Source organism: Polypterus senegalus, chromosome 6 (assembly GCF_016835505.1).
Source record: "Polypterus senegalus isolate Bchr_013 chromosome 6, ASM1683550v1, whole genome shotgun sequence".
Classification (NCBI taxonomy): Eukaryota; Metazoa; Chordata; class Cladistia; order Polypteriformes; family Polypteridae; genus Polypterus; species Polypterus senegalus.
The window spans coordinates 38,787,684-38,810,793 of record NC_053159.1 but is presented as its reverse complement, the minus strand read 5'-3'; the positions used below and the strand labels follow the sequence as shown (position 1 = coordinate 38,810,793).

At 36.1% G+C, this 23,110-nt stretch overlaps 1 protein-coding gene across 2 annotated transcripts; it reads left to right on the top strand.

Moving 5' to 3' along the window:
- Positions 1 to 298: 298 nt before the first annotated feature.
- hspd1 (heat shock 60 protein 1) lies at positions 299 to 19,961 on the top strand. 2 transcript variants are annotated; one of them, XM_039755881.1, is made up of 11 exons: positions 299 to 419; positions 6,462 to 6,625; positions 9,195 to 9,530; positions 10,643 to 10,738; positions 10,910 to 11,003; positions 12,628 to 12,796; positions 12,929 to 13,028; positions 13,115 to 13,360; positions 14,684 to 14,858; positions 18,320 to 18,498; positions 19,043 to 19,960. In XM_039755881.1, the coding sequence occupies exons 2-11, from the start codon at positions 6,464 to 6,466 to the stop codon at positions 19,193 to 19,195; spliced, it is 1,710 nt and encodes a 569-aa protein (XP_039611815.1). In that variant the 5' UTR covers positions 299 to 419; positions 6,462 to 6,463; the 3' UTR covers positions 19,196 to 19,960. The 2 variants fall into 2 exon arrangements, with proteins under 2 accessions (XP_039611815.1, XP_039611816.1); XM_039755882.1 differs by having other exon boundaries at positions 304 to 419; positions 6,449 to 6,625; positions 19,043 to 19,961.
- Positions 19,962 to 23,110: the final 3,149 nt, after the last annotated feature.

Below are 23,110 nucleotides of genomic sequence, written 5' to 3'. Positions count from 1 at the left end.
CAAACTCTTGACCTTTGACCCCTTGAAACTTTTTTCTCCAATGACGGCCGCGAAATTTCTGGAACACTTCACCCCTGAACTAGCATAATCGAATATCAACGCATTTCGGATCTGCGTATGGTTGCAGTTTTAAAGGATCAAGTGAAAATGTGCATGAACGCATATGCCGCGTGGTGTGTATATGTTAATTAATTTAACAAGTTGTCCTTGATTAAGGAGGGTTATTTGGTAGTGACAGGTTTTGTCGCTATGCTCGTTTCGGGGCCGCAGGGCTGTATACCCGGATGAAACTTCCCATGTGCTTTTCAGTCAGAGTATCTTGAGCGGCTGCTTGCATTGGAGGCTGGAAGCTTCAGCAGCGTCGGCACCTTGCACTGTCTGAACTCATTCGCTGATATTTCATTCATCATAGTAGCGCAGTAAGTATATTGGCGTAGTTTTCAGGGTGAGCATTTTGCCATTGTTCATTTATTTTCTTTGCATGTTAAGCATATGTGTGGAACGGGATTTTCCATCCTTTCTGCTGACCGTGTTCACATCATATGCTGTAGTAGGCGTAGTTCTGACACTCCGCAGTTCACGTTGTCTTTGATTGATGCCTAAGTGCATATCGTAGTAAATGTTTTAAGATGTCACTTCTTAATTTTGGTAGGTCAATCGGGTGTTTTGCTAAGCGCTGTTGATCTGACTGTGTTGTCAATTGGAAGGACATATTTACATCTAGCCATGATTGCCTTTTAATAATGCGCAGTGTATGCTTCCGCTGGCGTGAAGTTTGACCTTGTGATATGGGACCATGCGGGACTCCACGTGGGTTGGTACAATAGTCCGTAAACGTACGAAGCCTCTCTTGTTTCGAAGAAGATACTGCGCCTACTTAGGAAACGGAATCATGTGTGTGTGTGTATATGTGTGCATATATATATATATATTCACTAAAGTAGATTTTAAAACGCAGGCATGAATCGAGTGGTTATGGCTACTCTTTACACGTACATGAGCTGGTAAACGCTCTTCAGATGTATCTCTGTCCCCTGAAGTGTACAGCTTGACGTTTATATACGAACACGTTACTTTTTACGAAACAAATTGACAATCCAGTTACTGATGTGAATTAAGTCGTAATCAATGGATAGTATAGTAATAAGATTCAACTTATGAATGCTTTGAAATCGCTTCCCGGTTTTTATTTTGTTCGATTCCGGTACGAAAAACCACATACGATGCATCGTTCGATTTGTCTTAATATCTTGTTAAGCAGGACGTCCAGCTTTTGTGGCCTTCTGCATAAAAAAACTGCTATTTTTGACCATATTTTTTCAGGATAATTCACCCATATGATAAAGAGTAAAACAATAACCGACAGCAGAAATGATCTGAAGGACCTGAAATTGTAGGTGCCACATCAACCGCTCCCATGGGTTCATCACCTAATTGGTTTTACAAGACGGTCAAAGTTAGTCCTTTTAACAGAACCTCGAATAATTCGTCTGGCTAAAACAGGAATGTTGATTGTCGTTTTACTCTACTCTGAAGTTGATGATCACGGGTATAATGTTTTTTTTTTTTTTATTATTCTTCACTGGTGGTCCTAGCACTCTAACCCCAATGTCTGAAGGTCGATAATGGTCTGTTGTTTTAGACTATTTCAAGGTGAATGATTACGATTGTGATCTTATTTGTTTTATTCTTTACTAGGAATCTATTCTCTGTGGATCGCCTTCGAAAAATGAAAAATGTCAATTACAATAGACGATATTTAGACTTTAAACGTTTAAACATACATTTTAATATGTAAAATATTCGACACAACTGTTCTTGTTTAAGTACTACCACCTCATGAAATAAATCATTAGATTTCTTATGAACACCGTGAATTAGAGTGGCTTATGCCAATGCAGACTTTTTATTGTAACACATTTTTTAAAAATTACATCTTTAGGTGACTTTTTTGTATATGACATCATTCATAGAGCACAGTACACAGGCCTCTTCTAAAAACTTCAAAGAGCTTGGTCAGGGGCTTGCAGAGACTATGGAAATAAGGGCCTCATGGGTTCAAGGCTCACTTCTGAACTGCTGGAACAAATTGCCTGTCTGATGTTTGCAGAGTGTTTTTTTCATGAGCTAACAGTCAAGGCCCAATAAATAAGTAAAGCATTTTGTTTTTATAAGTGAGAAATTTGCAGTCATTTTTACTGATATAAGTAAATGTATACATTTCAGTGTGTGGTCTGTTTATAAGTATAAACTTGACGTTTTGATACTTGGGCTATATCAAGTAACACACTTTGAAGGGAGCTAGGATAGAAACGCCTCAGAAAGAGGAATGCCTGCCCAGACCAGTTAATCCGTTGTGAATCTGACTGATGCATAGGATTTTACTATTGCAGTAAGTAGATGGAAGACGATTTTAAAGCAACAAGTGGATTTGTTTGAGCCATGCGATAAATTAACAGATTGTTAAACACATAATCATCATTAATCATGACTTGAGTGTTCTCATCCAAAGTGTAATTAGTGTTTGTATCACGTGTGGTAAACAACTGATTTCAAGGGAAATTGATGGTTTTATTAAAAAAATGTTGCAAGTTTGCCCAAGAAGTAATATTAAAGAACGTTTTGTAATGTGTGTTTTGTGTCTCTCGGCACATTTTTTTTAATTTAATGTTTCACGTGTGATACTGAATACTTATTCTGAGTACTTTTCAACACAGCAGTTAAGTGACTTCAAGTTGCTATAGAATTGAACACTTGGGTTTAATGATAGCTAAGGCAAAACTTCATTGTTTTGTTGCTATAATTAACAGAATAAATGGCAGTATGAAATTAAATGGTAAGGACTGTTTTTCTCCAGTAGAAGCATGGCCATTATACAGTTTGAGATGGTGAATATAGCTTAATTTCATTTTTAAACCATCTGGCTACAAGTATTCAAATACAATTTCTGCTTGAACGTAGAGTAGTTCACTGTAAACCAACATGTGACAAGTTAAAAGTTTATTATATCTGTGTGGCTAAGTGGTAGTATTTATTTCAGAGATGGCTTTTATGAGACCATTTAAAAGTAAAGAAGTAGCGATTGAAGTTTTTTTTAATATTTATTTATTTATTTTTTTTACACAAGAGCCTTTTCTTTGTGAGGTTTCTTGGTATTCTAGTTTAATTTCTATGCGATTTCAAAGTAAACCCTTAACCTGTCTGAGCCACAGTTTTTAAAGTCAAATCCTTGCTCAAGCACTTAATCCACACATGACATTGGCCAACTTGTCCAGGCATTAACTTGAAAAATTCCTTGACAATTGTTGCACTGATGGTGATTTGCAGTTGGAGTAGCTGTAGAAGTTTTTCACACAACACTGAAAATTGAATTGTATTAGGCTGCAGGAGTTTGAAAAAAATCACATTCATTGTTCAGTGACTTCCATCTCCATGTTAAAAACCCATTAAATGAATGATATCCCAATTAGATACTCAAAATGGTGAAAGGTTTCACAGATTCATTGATTTTTTTGATCTGCCTAAAATGTTAATTTTCATGTGTTCTAAAAAATATATTTAGTAATCGGGCAGTAACAAATGTTACATACCATCTTGTTATTGTAAGGTCTTCTGTTCCACAGATGACAAAAAGGACTTGTCCTTTCTAACAGTGTAAAAGCCAGAGCTGTAGCATTTGTACATTTGTATAATTATGCCAGTTACAGAGAAAAGTTAATGAATTAATGCAGCATTCTAATTTTATGGTTACTAGATTTTTATTTCTCTTGTGGTTTAAGACTGTCAGTGTTTTTTTTTTTGTTTGTTTGTTTTTTTTTCTTCATTCATCTATCTATCCATCCATCCATCCATTATCCAACCCACTATATCCTAACTACAGGGTCACGGGGGTCTGCTGGGGCCAATCCCAGCCAACACAGGGCGCAAGGCAGGACTGTGCACACACACACCCCCACACACCGAGCACACACTAGAGACAATTTAGGATCACCAGTGCACCTTACCTGCATGTCTTTGGACTGTGGGAGGAAACTGGAGCACCCGGAGGAAACCCACGCAGACGGGGAGAACATGCAAACTCCATGCAGGGAGGACCCAGGAAGCAAACCCGGGTCTCCTAACTGCGAGGTAGCAACTCTACCCACTGCGCCACCGTGCTGCCCTTCGTCCATCTAGTAGTTACATAATAACATTTTCCTTAAAGTCTTTTATAAGTTTTAATGAATATTTTGAACTGTTTTTTGAAAGTGGAAATAGCATTTGAACAATATTTCTTGTGCAGAAAGCAGCAATGGGAGCCAGAAATGTTAGTAGGGTTGATGAAATTGAGACACATAGAAGACGGTCCATCTTTTTGTTCAGTGTTACAGCGATGAATGCAGTCACAATGTGATGTGTAGTTTGCAAGCTTTGTTTCAAGTAAATTAAACACATTAAAAACTAGGACAGTCTCATCCATGTTAAAATTTTATTAATTTATGTACTGTAGTTTTGACATTTTCAAAAGTAAATGTCTAAAGTCTGCAGTTAAAATCGCTTCACATCACATTACTCAAAACATGCATTGCTGCCTATATATTTTGTTGGGGGTAGATCATCTACTCTCAAATGAGGAAGAGTTTCAATATCAAATGGGAAGAGGGGCCCCATTATGGATTGATGGTATTATTCCTATCAACTAGAAGAGTCAGTTCATCTGACTCTTTCTCTGTTTCTTATAGGCTGATTTATACTTAATGTGAAGGTGAATTTTGGATTCTCTGTTCATAAACATTTGTTACCAGCAGGAATTTTTCATGAAGAAGTAATGAACAATGTGTTATCACTGTTCACACCTATTACTGTTCTTGTTGAATTTCGATAAATTAGTAAATCACTTAGTCAAGGACATCATTTGAAATTAGGGAGATGTTCTGTTAAGACATAAGCAAGGAAGTGCTTCACACACAGTCATGGAGCTTTGGACCAAGCAACCAAGTCATGTAGTTAGCACAGTTGTTGAGATTTCCACTTTACCTTAAATGAGACATTGGGTCAACTTGCTTAACGAAATAATCTTGATGTGAGTGGTCAGTTGTCATTTGTCAAACCTCTTATGAGAGCTATAGTGTTCTTGGGTGTCCTGTATACACTTTGTTTGTCTTTGTCCCGATTAGCTGTGTGAGGTGTAAATCTTCACTAAGCTACAGTGGTGCTGTGCAAGAAAAAGGAGTAATCTGGTTTTAAAATATTTTTCAAATGTTCTGATAGATGTGTAGCACCACAGGATTCTCTTTCCTTAATAGGAAATTAAAATGGAACCAAACGGTGTTCAACGATTTTTGCTTTCTCTCTGGTTTATTAATCTGTGCTAAACCTGAAGAGTGTTTAATTTATTTGTTAAAACCTTGTTTCCTTAATAGTGTCATCTCATGTGGGAATATGTGTATGAAACACCTAGCATTTTAAACTTTCATTTGTATATATTTGAGTAAACGTATGTTTTAAGCATGGAAACAGGCCCTCAATTATTGGTTGACATGATACCCATATTACAAACGTGGGCTACAAAAGGAAATGGCCAGAGTTAAATCTGATTTAACAGTGTGTATGTTATTCACCATAACTAAGTATTCCCCTGTACAGTAAGTGGTGATCATTGAGATAAGTTATTTACCTTTACAACTACAAATGTTACTATCATACAGTCATTCCAGGAAGGAGGTATAGATTGATGCATATTTGTCCATAGGGATATGATTTTAAATTTCAACTTCACTCACACAGCAGTGAAGTAAGTTATGTAATTGGATTCTGCAGTATAGTGTAATATGTAATGCATCTCAAGCTATTAAAATAGTGATAACTTAATGCTTTGTGATTAAAATGTTCTGTTAATATAATATTGCAATGACAATCTCCACTGCTTCAGAGCAATTTTAAAATGTCATCCTGTCCTCCATATAATCATTGTTGATTAAGGAACTTAATCTCGATAAACATGCAATAGAAACAAAGATAGATTAGTATGGTGGACTGCTGTCATTGCACTCCATTTAGCTTCTTCACCAAATTTACTGATTTTAGTTTCACTGAAAATTGCAATGGCTGTTTTAATCGATGACTACTTTAATGTGTGATGTATTAAGTAACTATGTAAATTGTAGTCATTTAGACTGTCGGCTGTGTAGATTTAGTAGTTTTAACAAGTTATGTTTTGTTTAACTGTTTTCATAAGAGACTTTATAAAAAGATATCTTAATTTTGCTTAAGCATATCAACCAAATGTTGATATAGTTTTAGGTATGAAATTCACTTTTAATTTTTATTCTGTTTGTTTTTGTGAATTTTTTTTTTTAATAAAAAAAAAAATCTTTGTGGCTTGCAAATCTCGTTTAATAAAAATCCCATTTATTCTTTTTTTTTTTTGTTTTCTTTTCATTAATATGACTCTTTCTTGTTTAATCTGGTTCTTCCTGCAGGAATGTTTCGCTTGGCAAGTGTAATGAGACGGACTCCTGTCCTTGCTTCACGCCTCACCCGCTTTTATGCAAAGGATGTTAAGTTTGGTGCAGAAGCAAGGGCTCTGATGTTGCAGGGGGTTGATCTGTTGGCAGATGCAGTTGCTATTACCATGGGGCCAAAGGTATGTTTTATTTTAAAAGCCTTTTGCACTTAACAGGTATGACTTGGCACACATGGACATCATTAAAGATTCAAAGGTACAGGTTTTTGTAATTTAGGAGCACAAATATTCGCTCAACTAATGGAAAATAAAATTTATGTAATTATTTAGTCTTTCATTCATTAAAATTAACCTCCTTAGGAATTAATATCCATAATAAATGGGCAATAAATGGCTCTGTTGTTGTTTTTCTTAAAAATAAGCTGTTTAGTGGTAGACGGTGAAGCACTGTTAGAGCACAAACATCTGGGGGGGGGGAATGCTTCCTGCACCTAACATTACCACACAATATGGCTACAGAGTGCTTCTGAAGCAAGAGTGTGGCTCCTGTCTTTGACTTAAGAAATTACATTTGATAAAGCCCCCAAAGAAGTCTCATGCGCTGTTCTAATTTGTGGAGTAAAATGCAACACGGGTGCACCCCTGCCTAGAAAAGTGGCTTTGGTATGATGGCCTGTTCTAAAGAAGCAGAGAGTCCTTGTACAAAAATTAAAAGGTATATGGAGAATAGTTGTTTTATGTAATTAACAGACTTGCACTTTCCAGCAAAAAAACTGAGGTTGGTGCCCCTACTTCACTGGTACAGAGTACTGTGTTTGAATCACGTAGTGTATGTAATTAGCCTGTTTTGTTTAGTGGTGGGGTAGGTTTTCCTTTCATAACTGAAAGACATGTCATTTTATATTGGTTGTGTGTTGCCTTTTCAGTGTAAACAATTCATGGACGATTTTTTTTTTTCCCTAGGCGGTGGGTGTCTGTGAGCCTCAAGTTATGCATTTAAACCTGTATTAATCTCCTTTAACAGATGACAATGCTATAGGCAAAATATCAAAGTTATGATGATAAATGTTGTAAAATGCTGTAAAATTACAAGAAAGGCATTAGTACAAAACATCTGTGCAGCTACATCACTTTTCTGCCATCATACATGGCTAGGCTGTCATTTCTGTAGTACCAAGCAAACAAAGCTGAACCAACTTGGAGTTGTTCTTGTCTTTTGTTTGTCTTGGTGAGGTGTACCTCTGCCTTTAGAAATGTAAAGGCCATGTTAGTGAACCAGTTTTCAGCTCTAGAGGTTGTTTGGTATGCTTTGATGCTTTTGTAGTTTTGTATGTCACACCATGCACACCAAAAGATGAAACAAGGCAAAATATCACCATACATCACTTGTGGGAATTTGCATAAGTAATTTTTCCAGCTTGTCAGCCATTGTAGATTTAGGACTATTACTCTATCTGATCTTAATAAATACGTGTAGTTGTGCTCCCACACTGGCTATATTTTATTGAGTTGTTTCAAGTAGACTTCTTAACATATTATGGGGGTGTTTCTGACAAACGTTTTCTTTAGCCATTGCATAAATATCGAATATTAACAGTTATCATTAGCATGCTGCGATTTTTAGGGCCAATACCTATTTACAATGGCTTTTCATTAGTACTGGTTGATTTAGATTTCGATACTGATTTCTGCCTTATCTTTTAAACATTTTTTTTTTTTTAAGGTACAACTAAGTTCCTGAAATTTATAAGCATCATGACTCATGTTACAGAGTTATCTTTTGGTTGCTTTCAATTAAAAATTAACCTATTTGATTTTGTTGTGGCAAGTTGTAAACCACTGTGACAGAATCACTGGCAGTGTCACCCATCACACCTCTGTAAGACTTTATGAATGCTAAAACAAAAAATTACTGTAAAAGTTCCATAGTATGACATTTGCTTTAATTTTAGTATATGACTGTTTAGCCACGTTATATGGCTTTATACATTAAAAGCTTTTTCATTAAAAAGCTGGTGTTCATGGCAGAAGTTAAATTGTGTTCTTCCTTGTTACTCCATGATTTTGTTAGACGTTTTTGTTAGTCAAACTTTAATTTATTGCTCAACCAAGAAGCCAAACATTAATCACTTCTTAGCCTGTGGTTATAGTTCAGCTTTACAAAGCCTGGTTCACAATCCTTATTGCCACTACCTGTTTTTGATGATTAATCTTGATTTGGTGATGGTTTTATGTTTAAAAACAGTAAGGAATATGCTGATATTGTCCCAAACATGTACATCCATGTATTTTTTTTAATTTATGTATTTGAAAGTATATGTGGGAAAGGCTGAACATATAAGGGTTTTTTTTCTTTGCAGTGTTTTAACAGACTCTACTGTTTTAACTTCAGGAGGTGGAGAATGATATAAATGTAAAATTTAAAAGTAGCTGTTATTGTGCACCCAAAATGGGGGTATAAATTGTACTGCATTTTAAACACTTTCTCAAAAGTTTTAATGAAAAATGCTCTTCTGTATTGAACATGATAGCTTTTTGTGTATGTGGTGCATTTTAGTTGGACTGGGCCTTTTTTGTTAACAATCCATGATACTTTAATGAAATTTAAGTATCAGTTATATCCATGTTATAAAAAATTTTATGATATTCACAACACAGCCGTTGACATTTAGTGTCATATTTTTGGGGGACGTGGGATGTATTCTTTGTTTGGGTACAAATCATATTTCATTCTCTTCCTAAATGGCAGGGCCGAACTGTGATCATTGAACAGAGCTGGGGAAGCCCAAAGGTAACTAAAGATGGTGTGACAGTGGCCAAAGCTATTGATTTGAAAGATAAATATAGAAACATTGGTGCCAAGCTCGTTCAGGATGTGGCCAACAATACCAATGAAGAGGCTGGTGATGGTACTACCACCGCTACAGTACTGGCTAGAGCTATTGCCAAGGAGGGATTTGACAAGATCAGCAAGGGTGCCAATCCTGTGGAGATCCGCAGGGGTGTAATGTTGGCAGTAGAAGCAGTCATCAATGAACTTAAGAAGCAGTCTAAGCCTGTTACCACCCCAGAGGAGATTGCACAGGTAATGTATGTTACTTGGATGTTCCAATCATATTAATATGGGTTTTGCTTCAGTGGTCCTTAAAATCCATACACATATACTTCAGAAGAGGTCATCTACCTGAAGCTAAGCATGTTCGGGCCCAGCCAGTACTTGGATGGCAGACCATCCAGGAAAAGCTTGGGTTGCTGCTGGAAGAGGCGTTGTTGAAGCTAGCAGGAGACACTTACCCTGTGGTCTGAATGTATATCCCAATGCCCCAGAGAAGTGATGGTGACACGGTGCTGTAAAAATGGTGCCATCCGCTGAATTAATTGTAAAACTGAGGTCCTGACTCTGTGGTCATTAAAGATCTCTGGGCATGCCTTGTAAAGAATAAGGCATACTCCAATGTCCAGACTAAACTGCCCTCCATGGCCCCCTAATAATACCCCGTTTCTAATTGGCTATCTTTCTCTTAACCGGTTCACCACCTAATAGATAATGTGTAGTGAGCATACAGGCACAAAAATGGCTGCCGTAGCATCCACCTGGATGATTCAACATATTAGTGGTGGCTGAAGTGGCTCCCCACCCACTAAGAAAAGTGCTTTGACTAGTGAGAAAAGTGCCATCTAAATGTCAGATTATTATTACTCTCATCTAACAGCCAGATGCAACTTGTGAATAGTATGGGTTTTAAATATAATTTTTAGGTTTTGTAATTTACAGTATCTGAATGAGGATTGTTTTCAGTGTTATTGGTTTGGGTATATTTAGCAGCCTATACACACAGATTTTTACTTGTCCAAGGAAATAAGAAGCAATCCATTTCTATATGTAGTGTGTGGGTTTTATTTTTTTTTCTCGTAAACATTTCTACTTTTTTGTGGTGGAAACCAAGATAAATTGAAAACAGCTCAAATTCTCATTAGACTAGCTGTGTTTTTACAAGTTGTTTTTTAGATATAGTAATTGGGGAATGCATTATGTCATTTTGTTTATTGTTCCTATCATCACACAGATTGCAGAATAATGTATGATTGTATTAACAAGGTGATAATATCTGAAATAGCTAAAAGAACTTTACACCAGAATTAAAAGCATTTTTTTAATGTGGATAAAAAGAAGTTTAATTTTATGCAAATTCACAGGTAGCAACAATATCTGCAAATGGAGATAAAGAAATTGGCAATATTATTTCTGATGCAATGAAGAAAGTAGGCCGCAAAGGAGTCATTACTGTCAAGGTTAGTCTAACCAACCAATATGGTTGCTCCTCAACTGTAATACAGTATTCATTGTTTCTTTTTGTGTTCTAATTTTATTGCAACTCATGTTGCTGTTAATAGTGTTGTTTATATATCAACCTTGTGTTTTATTTGCTAATTGTACATTTTTCGCGGTGGGGTATTTTACAGGATGGTAAAACACTTCACGATGAGCTTGAAATCATAGAAGGGATGAAATTTGACCGAGGCTATATCTCCCCATACTTTATTAACACAGCGAAAGGTATCTTTTTTTTTTAAATACTTAAGATTTTACAAATGTAAACATTATATATATATATATATATATATATATATATATATATATATATATATATATATATATAAAATATCGTTTTTTGAATTGGATGACAGCTTTACCAAGTGCCAATGTTTTAAAATAAACAGTCAAGAAGGGTACTGTCACTTAAAGGCTGAAGAAATTTAAATGACATGTAAACTATAGTTAATTATTAAAAACCAATGAATGAAACTTGTGGTTACAGTTTAAAAGTTCATACCAGGATTCTTTGTGCTTGCGTTCCTCAAGTGTACCATAGTCTTTGACATTACACATAAGCAATAATAAAAAATATGTGGTTGGCATTTTATTCTGAAAGCATACTTATCTTGATAAGATTATGCAGACCATTGTAGGCAGTGGTACTGTTGGATTGAACATCATTTCTCAAATATGATTAGAATTTATTTTAAAAAGCTAATATTTGGTTGTTAAAGTACTGTGTTTTTTTTTTTACCCACAGTAATTTTGGCATTCTGTTACTCCAGATATGCTGTGCAAAGCTGCAGTATTTTGACGATGTTTTCACGTTTCGCTTCTACAATTATCCATGTCAATTATTAATGATTAGCTTTTTATCTTTATTAGTAAAACTCCTACATAATGTAGTGTTTTGTGTTTTTTGATCCCACACTTCTGATTTTCCTTTTATTACATCACTTTAAAATCTTCACTTTAAAGCACCAAAACGCTGTGTTGTACAATTAATCTCTCTCTTACGTGGCTGCTGGTTTGACAAATGATACCTAAAGCAATGAGGTGTATATATTCAAGCCACCTGTATTAAAATTAAAAAATTGTATGGGTTAGTCCACAGGTGCTGACAAGCTTTTTTATCTGAATGCTGTGATATTAACGTTACCCTGCTGCTGCTCATTGGACACCTCCAAAATAATACAACAAGCCTGCATTCCTTTTGCCTACTCTTTTACTTTGTTTGCTGTTCTCACACTGTTGTGGTCTTAAACTGACAGTGAGAATAAAAGGAGCCACAAAAATAAGCTTCAACTGTTAAAAGACACACATGCTGGCACTGCTACATTATTAATATTTTTTACCGGGCTGCCTCTGCAAATCAGTGTTTACGACCATATTGCTGATATCCCTATGCTACAAACACAATGTGATGTGCATTTAAGTAACAGTTAACAGTAAACCCAGGATTTTTTTTTTTTTTAAAGCTGCTAATGTTAGTTCTTGTTGTGTGGCTGCTACTGTAATATTAAAAAGGTAAAGCCCTGCCCTCCTCTTTATCTGGTTAAAAGTTGACACAACATTCTCTGATCAGCTGAGTTTTGTATTGGTGGCGCCAGGGGTACGACTCTTCTCTGAGCCTTGCTGCGGGTGAAAGAGAAGGTGCTGTTAGCATCAGCAGCCCTCTTGTCCTAGGGTATAGCTGCTTACCTTGCCAGAGCCAGGAAGGAGGTCCCCATACAGTTCAGTTGTGAAAACATTAATTGTACTCATTTAATAATGGGATGAGGCTTACTTTTTATTATTTAAAATTGTATATGAATATTGAAAGTGAAGATCTAGCAGTTGATCTTGAAACTTTTTACCTTCTTAGGACAGAAATGTGAGTTTCAGGATGCTTACCTTCTCTTGAGTGAAAAAAAGATTTCTAGTGTACAGTCCATTGTTCCTGCTCTTGAAATTGCAAACCAGCATCGCAAGCCTCTCGTTATAGTAGCAGAAGATGTAGATGGGGAAGCACTCAGCACTCTAGTACTTAACAGGTAGGTTGGTCTGTGAACTTCTTTATATATAATGTAACATTGGATGCTTTTTTTTAATTTATACAAAATAGTCTTTCTCACTTGTCTACCAGAAATTTCAAGTTTTTTTTTTGTTTTTTCCCCCTCCCCTAGACTGAAGGTGGGACTACAGGTGGTGGCTGTGAAAGCACCAGGCTTTGGGGATAACCGAAAGAATCAACTAAGGGATATGGCAATTGCTACAGGGGGAGCTGTAAGCAATTATTTTTATTGTTAGGGTGGGTGTTTATTTTTTTATATAAGCTAAGAGACAGTTTAAAAGCTTTTTCTTGTCTACAGGTATTTGGAGATGAAGCACTCAACCTTACTCTTGAAGACATTCAGCCTCATGATTTTGGAAAGGTTGGTGAAGTTATCATAACCAAAGATGATACCATGCTTTTGAAGGGCAAAGGAGACAAAGATGCTATTGAGAAGCGAGTACAGGAAATTGTGGAACAGCTTGAAGTGACCAACAGTGAATATGAGAAAGAGAAGCTCAATGAACGCCTAGCTAAACTCTCAGATGGTGTGGCTGTGCTCAAGGTAAGCTATGGAAATTAGCATGACCAATGCAAAAGTTCTAAAATGAAACTGTTTTACAATTCCCTTTACGTAGAGACTATTAGGGGTGTGTGTGTGTGTGTGTGTGTGTGTGTGTTTCTGTGACTTGTACAGAAGGCCTAGAAACAAACTATGCCAAAGTATGTAGTCAGTAAATTTTTTCGGCAAAACCACTGTCGCCTGTGTAAAGGAATGGATTTATAGAACACTTTCCCCTTCTGTGCTGCTGGAAATGTGCTAAACACTGAGCCCACATAGCACTTCAGGTTTACAGGTGCTGAGAATTAATTTATATGAAAATAATTTAAAACTGATTTGAGCAGTTGATACAGTTGGACACTAAGGGTAGAATCCTATTTTGCAACAATAAATTGTGTAAAATAGGCTACAATTGAATAAAATTACAGCATTTTTAAAGTCCTTGTGCAGGTAGGTCCATATGAATATGCTGAGGGAGGCTGAATGCCATTGATAAACATGAATAGAAAAAGCTAGTACTTAACACCAAATGTTAGTCAGAGTTTATCTTTAGGTTCACAATGAAATAAAAAGATTTATTAAACAATAACAGCTGATAGAATATGCAGTATTTTAAGCTACTTGGTAATTTTTAATAGATATTTATCATTAGGATACCTTCAGTCTAATCTGTGTGAGGTGTACTGTTAGATATCAGGTTTGGAGTAAAGCACAAGTTGTAATTCTTCTACTACTTGTTAGAAAGAAATGTTGCAATTTGTAATACATTTTTGTGAACAGCAGTCTTCGCATTGCACTTTGACTGTTTCAAATGTTGGAACAGGCTTGTTATATTTCTACTCCAAGAATCCACCTCCTGTTGTATCAAGAGCGGTCTCTCCTTGCCTTGTTATAGGCAAAAGCATATGCCCACATTATGGAATTTTAAATGCTTATTTGACTTTGCAACCCATGGAAGCATTAGCTTTTATTTTGTTTTTATTTTGTTTTTATATTTACTCGGCTGGTCATCAGTACATGAAGAAATATGATCTTTAAAATAATTCTAACAAGAATCAATCGTTCAGTCCCACAGCGTTTGTCAATCCTATAACCTAACTTCTCCAAAATTACATTGAGACAAGTTTTGAAGGTCCCTAAAATCATGCAGTCTACCACACTACGTAGTAACTTGCCCGTTTTTTGCCTCTACTTAAATATACATCTACGGAAAAAAAAAATGTAGCAAGATTCATGTGCATTATTTTTAGTCACGTATTGCTATGTGCTTTATTCACGTAATTGTTTATTTTTTAATTCTAAATTTGCATTTATTTTTTTTTCAAGGTTGGTGGAACAAGTGATGTTGAGGTAAATGAAAAGAAAGACAGAGTAACTGATGCACTTAATGCCACTCGTGCTGCAGTGGAGGAGGGCATTGTCCTTGGTGGAGGCTGCGCTCTCCTAAGATGTATTCCGGCATTGGATGGTATCAAACCTGCTAATGAAGACCAAAAAATTGGTATGTATCAAACTAAAGCCACTGTGTTTGAACAAAGCTACACCACAGTCCTTGGTGTTGTGTGAATTTTAAAGCCTGGACCACCGCCCCAGGTATTAATTTTCATGTCTACTCCAAAGTAGTAGCCTGCATTTACCAGTTTTCCACAAATGGTACCACATTTGTATCACCCACCCCCACCTTTGCTGTTGTGAGTGATTGAACATGTATTGACATGGCATTGATCGAAGGAAAAATTAATTCACCTCCATCTTGCAGAGGTAATCCATATTATGTTCCATACAACTGTTTGATTACAAATACATTGGTTTTTGACAATAACATTCCTGGACAGTGTAGGCAAGTGTTGATATGCCGTTCTATCCAACTTAACGTTGCACAAAATCTGAACCTGTTCCAGCAGGACTGGGTGCTAGCCAGGGAGCATTCCTGGATGCGTAGTCCATTCATTTCAGGACACTTGACATAAACTGATTATCTCCTACAGTGGACAATCTAGGGTTGCCAGTTAACCTACACTGTCTTTAGAATGCATGCAGAAAAGTGTCTACAAAGCCCATTTTGCCTAGCATTGAAAGTACAGTTGCAGACACTTAAAAGGGTGTACCAAAACATGAATTTACAGTAATAAGACTGACAGCAGACCAAAGCTAACCACCATTGTTCTGTGTATCTTGGAAGAATATTGAGTGCTAACCTAAACCCCCTTGTGAGCAGGTCTAACCCATTTAGCATAGTAATGAATGCAGGAAAGTGAGTACTTGCGCAGGCAATTCAGACTATAATAGACGCACAAGTATGTACAGTATATGCAAGTACATAGGTTTTATCCATCAGGAAAGTCATAAAACATACATAGAAAGTGTTGCATAGTAATGAATCGGTCATTTAATATTGATCAGTTCAGACTTCAAAATATCCCTTTAAACCGTTGCATTGCTAATATTGAAGAATAAAGTGATACTTGACAGATGATGAAAGTAATGCAGCATGGAAAACCTCACAAGTTCTGTGGAAGGATCTTTATAGATTTCTTCCAAGTCTGATATAAAATTTTCTCCAACATAGGTTATATAGAAGTTGTACTCCAGTGTATAGTTCAGAAAGTTGTGTGTTATATGTGATATTAGAAAGAGTAAAAGGAGGCAGTGATGCTTAAGATTGGATTCTAGTAAAGTGCAACTATTCAAATTCCCAAAGTCATTACTCTCCAAATATTTTTTTCCTTTTTTAATTCTGCACCAAATGAAAGTAGATTTTTCTTGATAATGGTGACTGTTTCAAATAAGTAAAAAAAATTAGGATCTCCTGGTTAACACTTATTATTATTATTATTATGAATGATTGATTGTACTAATACAGTATTAAAAATTCAATTCAGTATTTTCTTGGTGGTGATTTACAGTGAATGGTAATGATATGAGAATTTCAAGGTTTTTCATAAGAGCCATACCTGATAATGTTTACAGTAATCCTACACTATGCCTGGCAATGACTATCATTTTGATATTTTAATTTGTGATCAGAATGGGAGTTTTAATGTAATGTTTCAAAGTATGGTTTGTTAGGCTGAGGGGAAAAATGTGAAGGGAGCAAGTAGAGAATCAAGTCATCAATTGCTGGTGCCATGCTGTTAAACTAATAGATGCTCAGCTGGCCGCAGAGATGATAGAAATCAGGACTAGCTTTGATATCTTTCCCTTGCTCACTGCAACACCACTCATGATTGTGGGAGATGTGACTTGGACATTTTGCTGTATGTATTATTACCAGAAATGCATTCTCAGCATATTTGTTGGGAAAGTTGTATTTCATACTTGGCCATTCACTTTACATCATACTAACCTCATAAAAGGTATACTGACCTTGCTGCTGGACTGATGATTGTGTTTAAGTCTATAGTAAGCTCAGGTTAACTTGCACAAGTGCAGTATTAGAGTCTTGTTTTCCAGGTCTTTAATTTCCTAACATTTTTAAATAACTCTAAACTGTATTGTCTATTAAACTTTATTTTGATTCAAGAAGTAAATCTTAGTGCAACACTCCAATGTAGGGAAGGGATGCAAACAAATTTAAAAATGTTCTGTGTGGCAGTAGTTGCAATAAAGGCTGGAATTCTAAACAAGACTCCTAAGTCTTAGAATGTTGAAGCTTGGGAGGTTTTTAAGGGACAAGTTGTCTAAATGCTACAGCCTGGGATTTGATGTGTAAAAGCTACAACATGTTTTCTACTGGTAAAAGACTATTGCTACATTTTTGTTTTAATATTGACCCCCAAAACCCTGGATTCTATAAATAAAACGTCTATTGTAAAAGCTTTTTCCATTTACAAAATGTGTGTCGGAAGGTAAAAAAATGGTACATTTCCCTTATAATCCAGAATGTCTCCATTTCCAGCAGTGCTATGCATTGGTTAAGAAGAACTGGCATAGCTCGTAAATGACTGATTCTAATACTCAGAATGTGTAGCCTGGAACTTAATTTTGACAAAGAATACCAGTGTTCCTAAATGCCTCACATGGGAAGGAGACACTACTGCCTTAAGTAGCACTTGAAACATTTGTTTGATCATTTTCATTTGTATGCTTCCTTTTTTTTTCCCCATGAAGCTCCTCCTTGACCATAGATAAGCAGGTGGCATTTGTTGCCCTGTATGGCAAACAGATTTATGGTTTTCTATTATAGTATAAAATGTCTGGAGTGTTTATTTATAAAATCAGTATGTAGTAGTAGTACTACAACTACTACTGCTAAGCAAGCAAGTCGCTTAAGAATGTCTTCTCATATAAATGTGTATTTATGAATAAGCATGAGCTGAATCTGCTGCTCAACAGCTTCTGTTGCATTTGTCTTCCACTAGGATATACCGTTTAGGATTCATAATACATGTTCCTTTTCACAAGCAAGGCCAAAATATATCGTAGGGTTGTGTTAAGGGTTACTAGTTTTAAGAGTTGCTCTGTAAAATCCTTTATTTGGTATAATCCATTTTAAAGTAATTTTTGTCAAAGTGACAAAATAGATGAATAATGATTAATGAATGTACTTAAATGTTCTGCTCCTTACTGACTGTAAATTGGCCTAGCGTGATAGTCTATGTTAAATAAAATAAGTGTGCAAAATTCACACCACTTAAGTGAATTTTGGTTACATGTACAAATAATTCAGTTGCAGTTTTAATCCCGATAGTTGTTGTTTGCTTCATCATTTCTGTAGCCTTTGAATGATTTAACAAGAGATCCTTGGGTACAAAATCAGATTAGTCTTAAAATTTCAATGGTATGGGTAAATTAGTCTTCAAAAAAATCTGAAAAATGATCATCCATATATTACTCGTAGATTAATTTTTAGGCATTTCTAGAATAATCAAGATAATCTGAATGTCTATATATAGTTTTCTTGGGCTTCCCTGCTTTATAATGGTGTGGTGAACGGAGGACCTCCTCTTCTGTTTTCTTTAGGCATTGAAATCATTCGCCGTGCACTACGCATCCCTGCTATGACGATTGCTGTTAATGCAGGAGTGGAGGGTTCTCTTGTGGTTGAGAAGATTCTTCAGAGTTCTTCAGATATTGGCTATGATGCACTTGCTGGGGAATATGTAAATATGGTAGAAAAAGGCATCATTGATCCCACCAAGGTAAGCTTTTTTTGGCTAGATTCTTCAGTAATTTGAAGATGTTAATAAAACATAGAACAAGTCAGTTATGGAACTTGAGGGGATATGGTGTGCTTAGTGAAATTAACAAAAGAAGGGAATTTGATTGTGTGTGTCTGTGTAATGTAATAGTAATTTCTTCATAGAGGTTGTGTGATGTTTTTATTTGATGTCTTAGATACTGTGATTTGTTAGATATAATTGTATTTGTCCCCAGGGAGAAATTGTGGCTTTACAAAGGCCCTTAGTTTTATGAGCACTTCATGATGGTGCACATTAATGTTACTATGTAAGGTATTTGCTAAATTTCAAAATGTACCTATTTGCCAGTTTATATTCCCTTCTAGTAAAAATCCAGGATCTCTGACTAAAATTTGTACGAGTTTTAGGGCAGCATCATTGCTTCAAGTTGTTTTATACTGATATTTAGCATTTTGCTGGGGAGTAGCATGAAATCAGGTCAGACATGCAAGACTTGTGAACAATAGAGAGCTGGATCAAATTCTCATAACTGTGTCTCATGCAGGTTGTTCGAACTGCACTACTAGATGCTGCTGGGGTGGCCTCTCTGCTTTCTACTGCTGAAGCTGTTGTGACTGAGCTGCCTAAAGAAGAAAAGGAGCCTGCCATGGGTGGAGGAATGGGTGGCATGGGGGGTATGGGAGGTGGAATGTTCTAAGATCTTGCCATACTGTGATTTGTTTACTAAAGACATGCATCTGCTGTCTGTGGAAACATCGGTTTTGGGAGAGTGAGATTGAAGTTGCATTACAAAGGACATGATTTAGAGACTTCTGATGCACCCATGAAATAACATCAGCTTCAATATAGACTGCCTTTCTGGTACAACAGTTTTCTTGCTTTCCAGTTTTGCATTGTGTATGCAAAAAGATTTTTGATATGAGATGTGCTAACATTCCTCCCCCTTCCTTTTAACATACGACAGGAAACTGATTTTTATGTGACATTTGTATGTTGATATTGATGCTGTTAAATGTCTTATCACAGTTGGCACAGCCATTAATTATAATTGTTAAAACTGACGCTTAGCTAGTTGTGACTTCTTAATATCTCATACCAAAAGTGAATTGTTTGGTGAATCTTGCTATTCCCCATTAAAGCAGAGCACTAACAAAATGCTGCAGGCCAAGAAAGCTGAACCGATGTCCAAACAGCTTTGTAGCTACAGGAGTACCAACTTGCTGTATGGCACCAAGGATAAGCAGTCACCCTAACCTGTTGGCACGGGTTTCATCCTGCATTCTTGTTGGATAGCGGCAGTCTGGAATTCTGTGGCTGAAGGGTGATGTTTGAATCATGTCATTTTTACTTTGTGATGTTTAGTCAGCTGATTATAAAGGTTTTGTTTTCCTTTGCTTACATTTGTACAATTTAGTCATAATTATTGAAACATTTTTTGTTTATTAAAATAAGTGTAAAATTTGCCTGAAGCTTGTTTTTATTCTAGTATAATCTCCTATTGCCTGTATAAAATATTTTTCATTTTGTAAATGATTAGATGGAAGGTTAAAACTAATGATGCTTACTAATTAAATGTTCTAATGCAGTCCATGGCTTATGAACAGAGAACCTAAATTTTGGTCAGTGGGCTGCAGTAGCTTTTAAGTTTCTTTTTTGTCCTTCACATCCAAGCTGGTCCTCATCAACTTTAGAATCTTATTAGTTAACCTCCTCTAATGGTCTTGAAGCAAGAATTTTATTTTTATTTTTTTTGGCACACTCATATAGGCAAAATATAAATTGAAAACATAAAAAATGGATAGGAGATTGTGACTAGAAATAAGAAGATGCAGAATATTTAAGTGTAGCTACAAAATTAGGAGCACTAATTTTATCCATTGGCTGTCCTTTGTATCGTGTATTGCTTCTGCGTATGTAATGATTAGAATTTTGTACATGCTGAGAAGTCTCATGTGACCCACTCTCAAACAGAGCAGTGTTTTGTTATCCGTGAGGGCCGAACATCAGAATGGAAAAATGTCATCTCAGTGATGTCAACTATGTTACGGTTGTTGGGGATAGACGGATAAACGCTGATATGCTGGAAATTTAACACCGAGCAGTCTCTTGAGCAAGGGGTCTCCAACTCCAGTCCTGGAGAGCTACTGAGGCTGTAAGTTTTCATTGTAACTCTTTTCTTAATTAGTGACCAGTTGTTCTGCTAATTAACTATTTCCCTTTATTTTAATTGACTTTTCTTTAGACTCTGACTGCTGAATTTTTTTTTTCCCTTAAATGGCACCTAAACATAAATTTGATGTGAAGTAATCCAACAAACAAGCAACTAATTTGGAGCCTCAAACTCCAACCAACTCCACTTCATTCAGCTTCTTAATTTGAAGCCATTTCTCATTGCTAATTAAACCAGTTATTTAATTCCATGGTGCTCATTGGCAGACATTTCCAAAACTGATTGATTTTTTTTTTTTTTTTTGTGGACCTCCGCAGATCAACATTACTGAGGCCTTCACCTTTATTTTCAGTTAGTGGGTGATGGACGCAGGTTGTTTTATGTGTGGGTACATTTTGTCTTAATAATGTTTTGGTTGCTAATTAAGGAAACAATTAAGGGGCCCGAGTCTTAAGTTGTGTGTCAACTAAAATTAAGGCAAAGAGTCAATTAGCAGGAAAATCTGGTCACCAATTAAGAAAAGGGTTAGAATGAAAACCTGCAGCCACAGTAGCTCTCCAGGACTGGAGTTGGAGACGCCTGCTCTTGAGTTTTCTCAGACTTGTGCAAACATTCAGTGATCAGAAGTTTTGTTGATGAGAGAGAGCAGAGGAGAATAGCCAGACTGGTTCAAGCTGATAAAAATGCTACAGTAACTGATAACCACCACTCTGTGAACTTGTGGTGAGCACAAAATTGAAGAAGACCCGAGTTTGAGATTTTTCTGCTCTTGTGTCTTGTTGCCCATACTCTGTCCACCTTTGCTCATATTGTCAATAGACAATTCCAACCTGCCGCATTTTATCTCTGCCTAAATGTGCTTCAGACTGGGTTGGCTGTAGTCCTTTCCTCATGAAGCTGGACCCACCCAAGGCATCAAAGTTCAAGGCAAGTGTTTAGATATCCCTCGTCACATAACAAAATATGGGAACATTTTATGAAAAAAAAACAGCAAATGCAATTTTGAAAGCAACCAAACAAAAACAATTACTTTATGAAAATATTAATACAGTTAAGATTTGTAACTTCAGATAAATACAGTGCAAAAGAAGCTAATTTTTAAGACTTAAAATTTTGACATAAAATTATAAAGAAACGGCTACAATTCTACATTGTAAAAGGCATAATTGTAGCCATTCACTGATGAAGTGAGACAGGAGCTTGTTGAATTTTTGTATGCAGAAAATTGGACTCCATATGTATCATCGTAAAACTATGAGGTGGAAAATGATTAAAATGTTACCACAAATACATTGAAGTCAGAACAGAGACAGAATGCCATTGAATGTAGAAAGCAAGCCTAAAATACAAGATGATGATATTCTATTTTGCCAAAAGAGAAATTTAGCTTTTTACAGAAGCTGAAGAAATATTAGAGCAGAGAACAACTCCCCTAAAACACACACAAGAATAACAAGAAGAAAAACTTTGGACTTGGCTAATGAGAAGAGAGCAATCTAAGTGAGACATCAAAAGTCCCCCACAGCATTGCTTGACATACTTATGCTGAATAATTTGTTGGTCGAAAGTCCCCAGTGTAGGTGTGTCATAGAGATACTGTGCAGTTTTTGTTCAGAACGGCCATCAGTTTTTCCTTCATTTTCTATTTTGCTGTATCTCCATGAGGTCCAGAGTGTGTCCCATAACTGGGCATGCCCTTTTAATTAGCTTGTTGATTGGGGTACGTCTCTCTTGATATGATGTGACCAGTCTAGCACACCTCAGTATAGAAAATGTCACAGAGCTTAAGAAAATGTGAAGGATGTCACTTCCCACATTAAAGGAACAGTGTCCTACGAAACAAGAGCCTGCTCAGTCCTTTTTAATACACTGTAGTTCCTACTAATATTATATGATGTACGTTTTACGGTTTTTCTAGTATTACCAAATGCATGACTGGACAGTACTGGACATTTACCAATGAGGTTTTTTTTTTTTTTCGTTTTCTCACTGCTTTTCAATTAGCAACAACCATTTTTGCTGTGCAGTCTAAAAGGACGGGCCTTGGTTAGTTTCAGTGCATGCCAGCACTAAAGGACGTGTCCTACCCGGACCTGACAGAAATGTGTATAATGGAAGAATAACTGATGTTAATCTATTAGTTAATGATCAATGTTGCCTTTTTCAAAGCCATTAATTAATTAATGCATGCATGATGCATGTCAGGATACCAATGCCAGAAAGATGAAGAGATTAATACAATTCACGATGAACCAAGTTCATAAGTCAGAGACAGTCTGTATAAAGTAACTTTCACTTCCAATGTTGTGGTTCAGACACAGTGTGATAGACCATTTTTCAACAAACACATGTTTTAACAAACCAAATACTGTAATACAATTTATGCATAAAAGAAGGATAATACAAGATGGATACACACACTATCAGGCAAAAGTTTTAGAA

Coding starts and splice junctions, on each gene's coding strand:
- hspd1 (XM_039755882.1), top strand. CDS start 6,464: ATGTTTCGCTTGGCAAGTGTAATGAGACGGACTCCTGTCCTTGCTTCA. Junction 6,626..9,194: donor CTATTACCATGGGGCCAAAG/GTATGTTTTATT, acceptor CCTAAATGGCAG/GGCCGAACTGTGATCATTGA. Junction 18,499..19,042: donor GCATCATTGATCCCACCAAG/GTAAGCTTTTTT, acceptor TGTCTCATGCAG/GTTGTTCGAACTGCACTACT.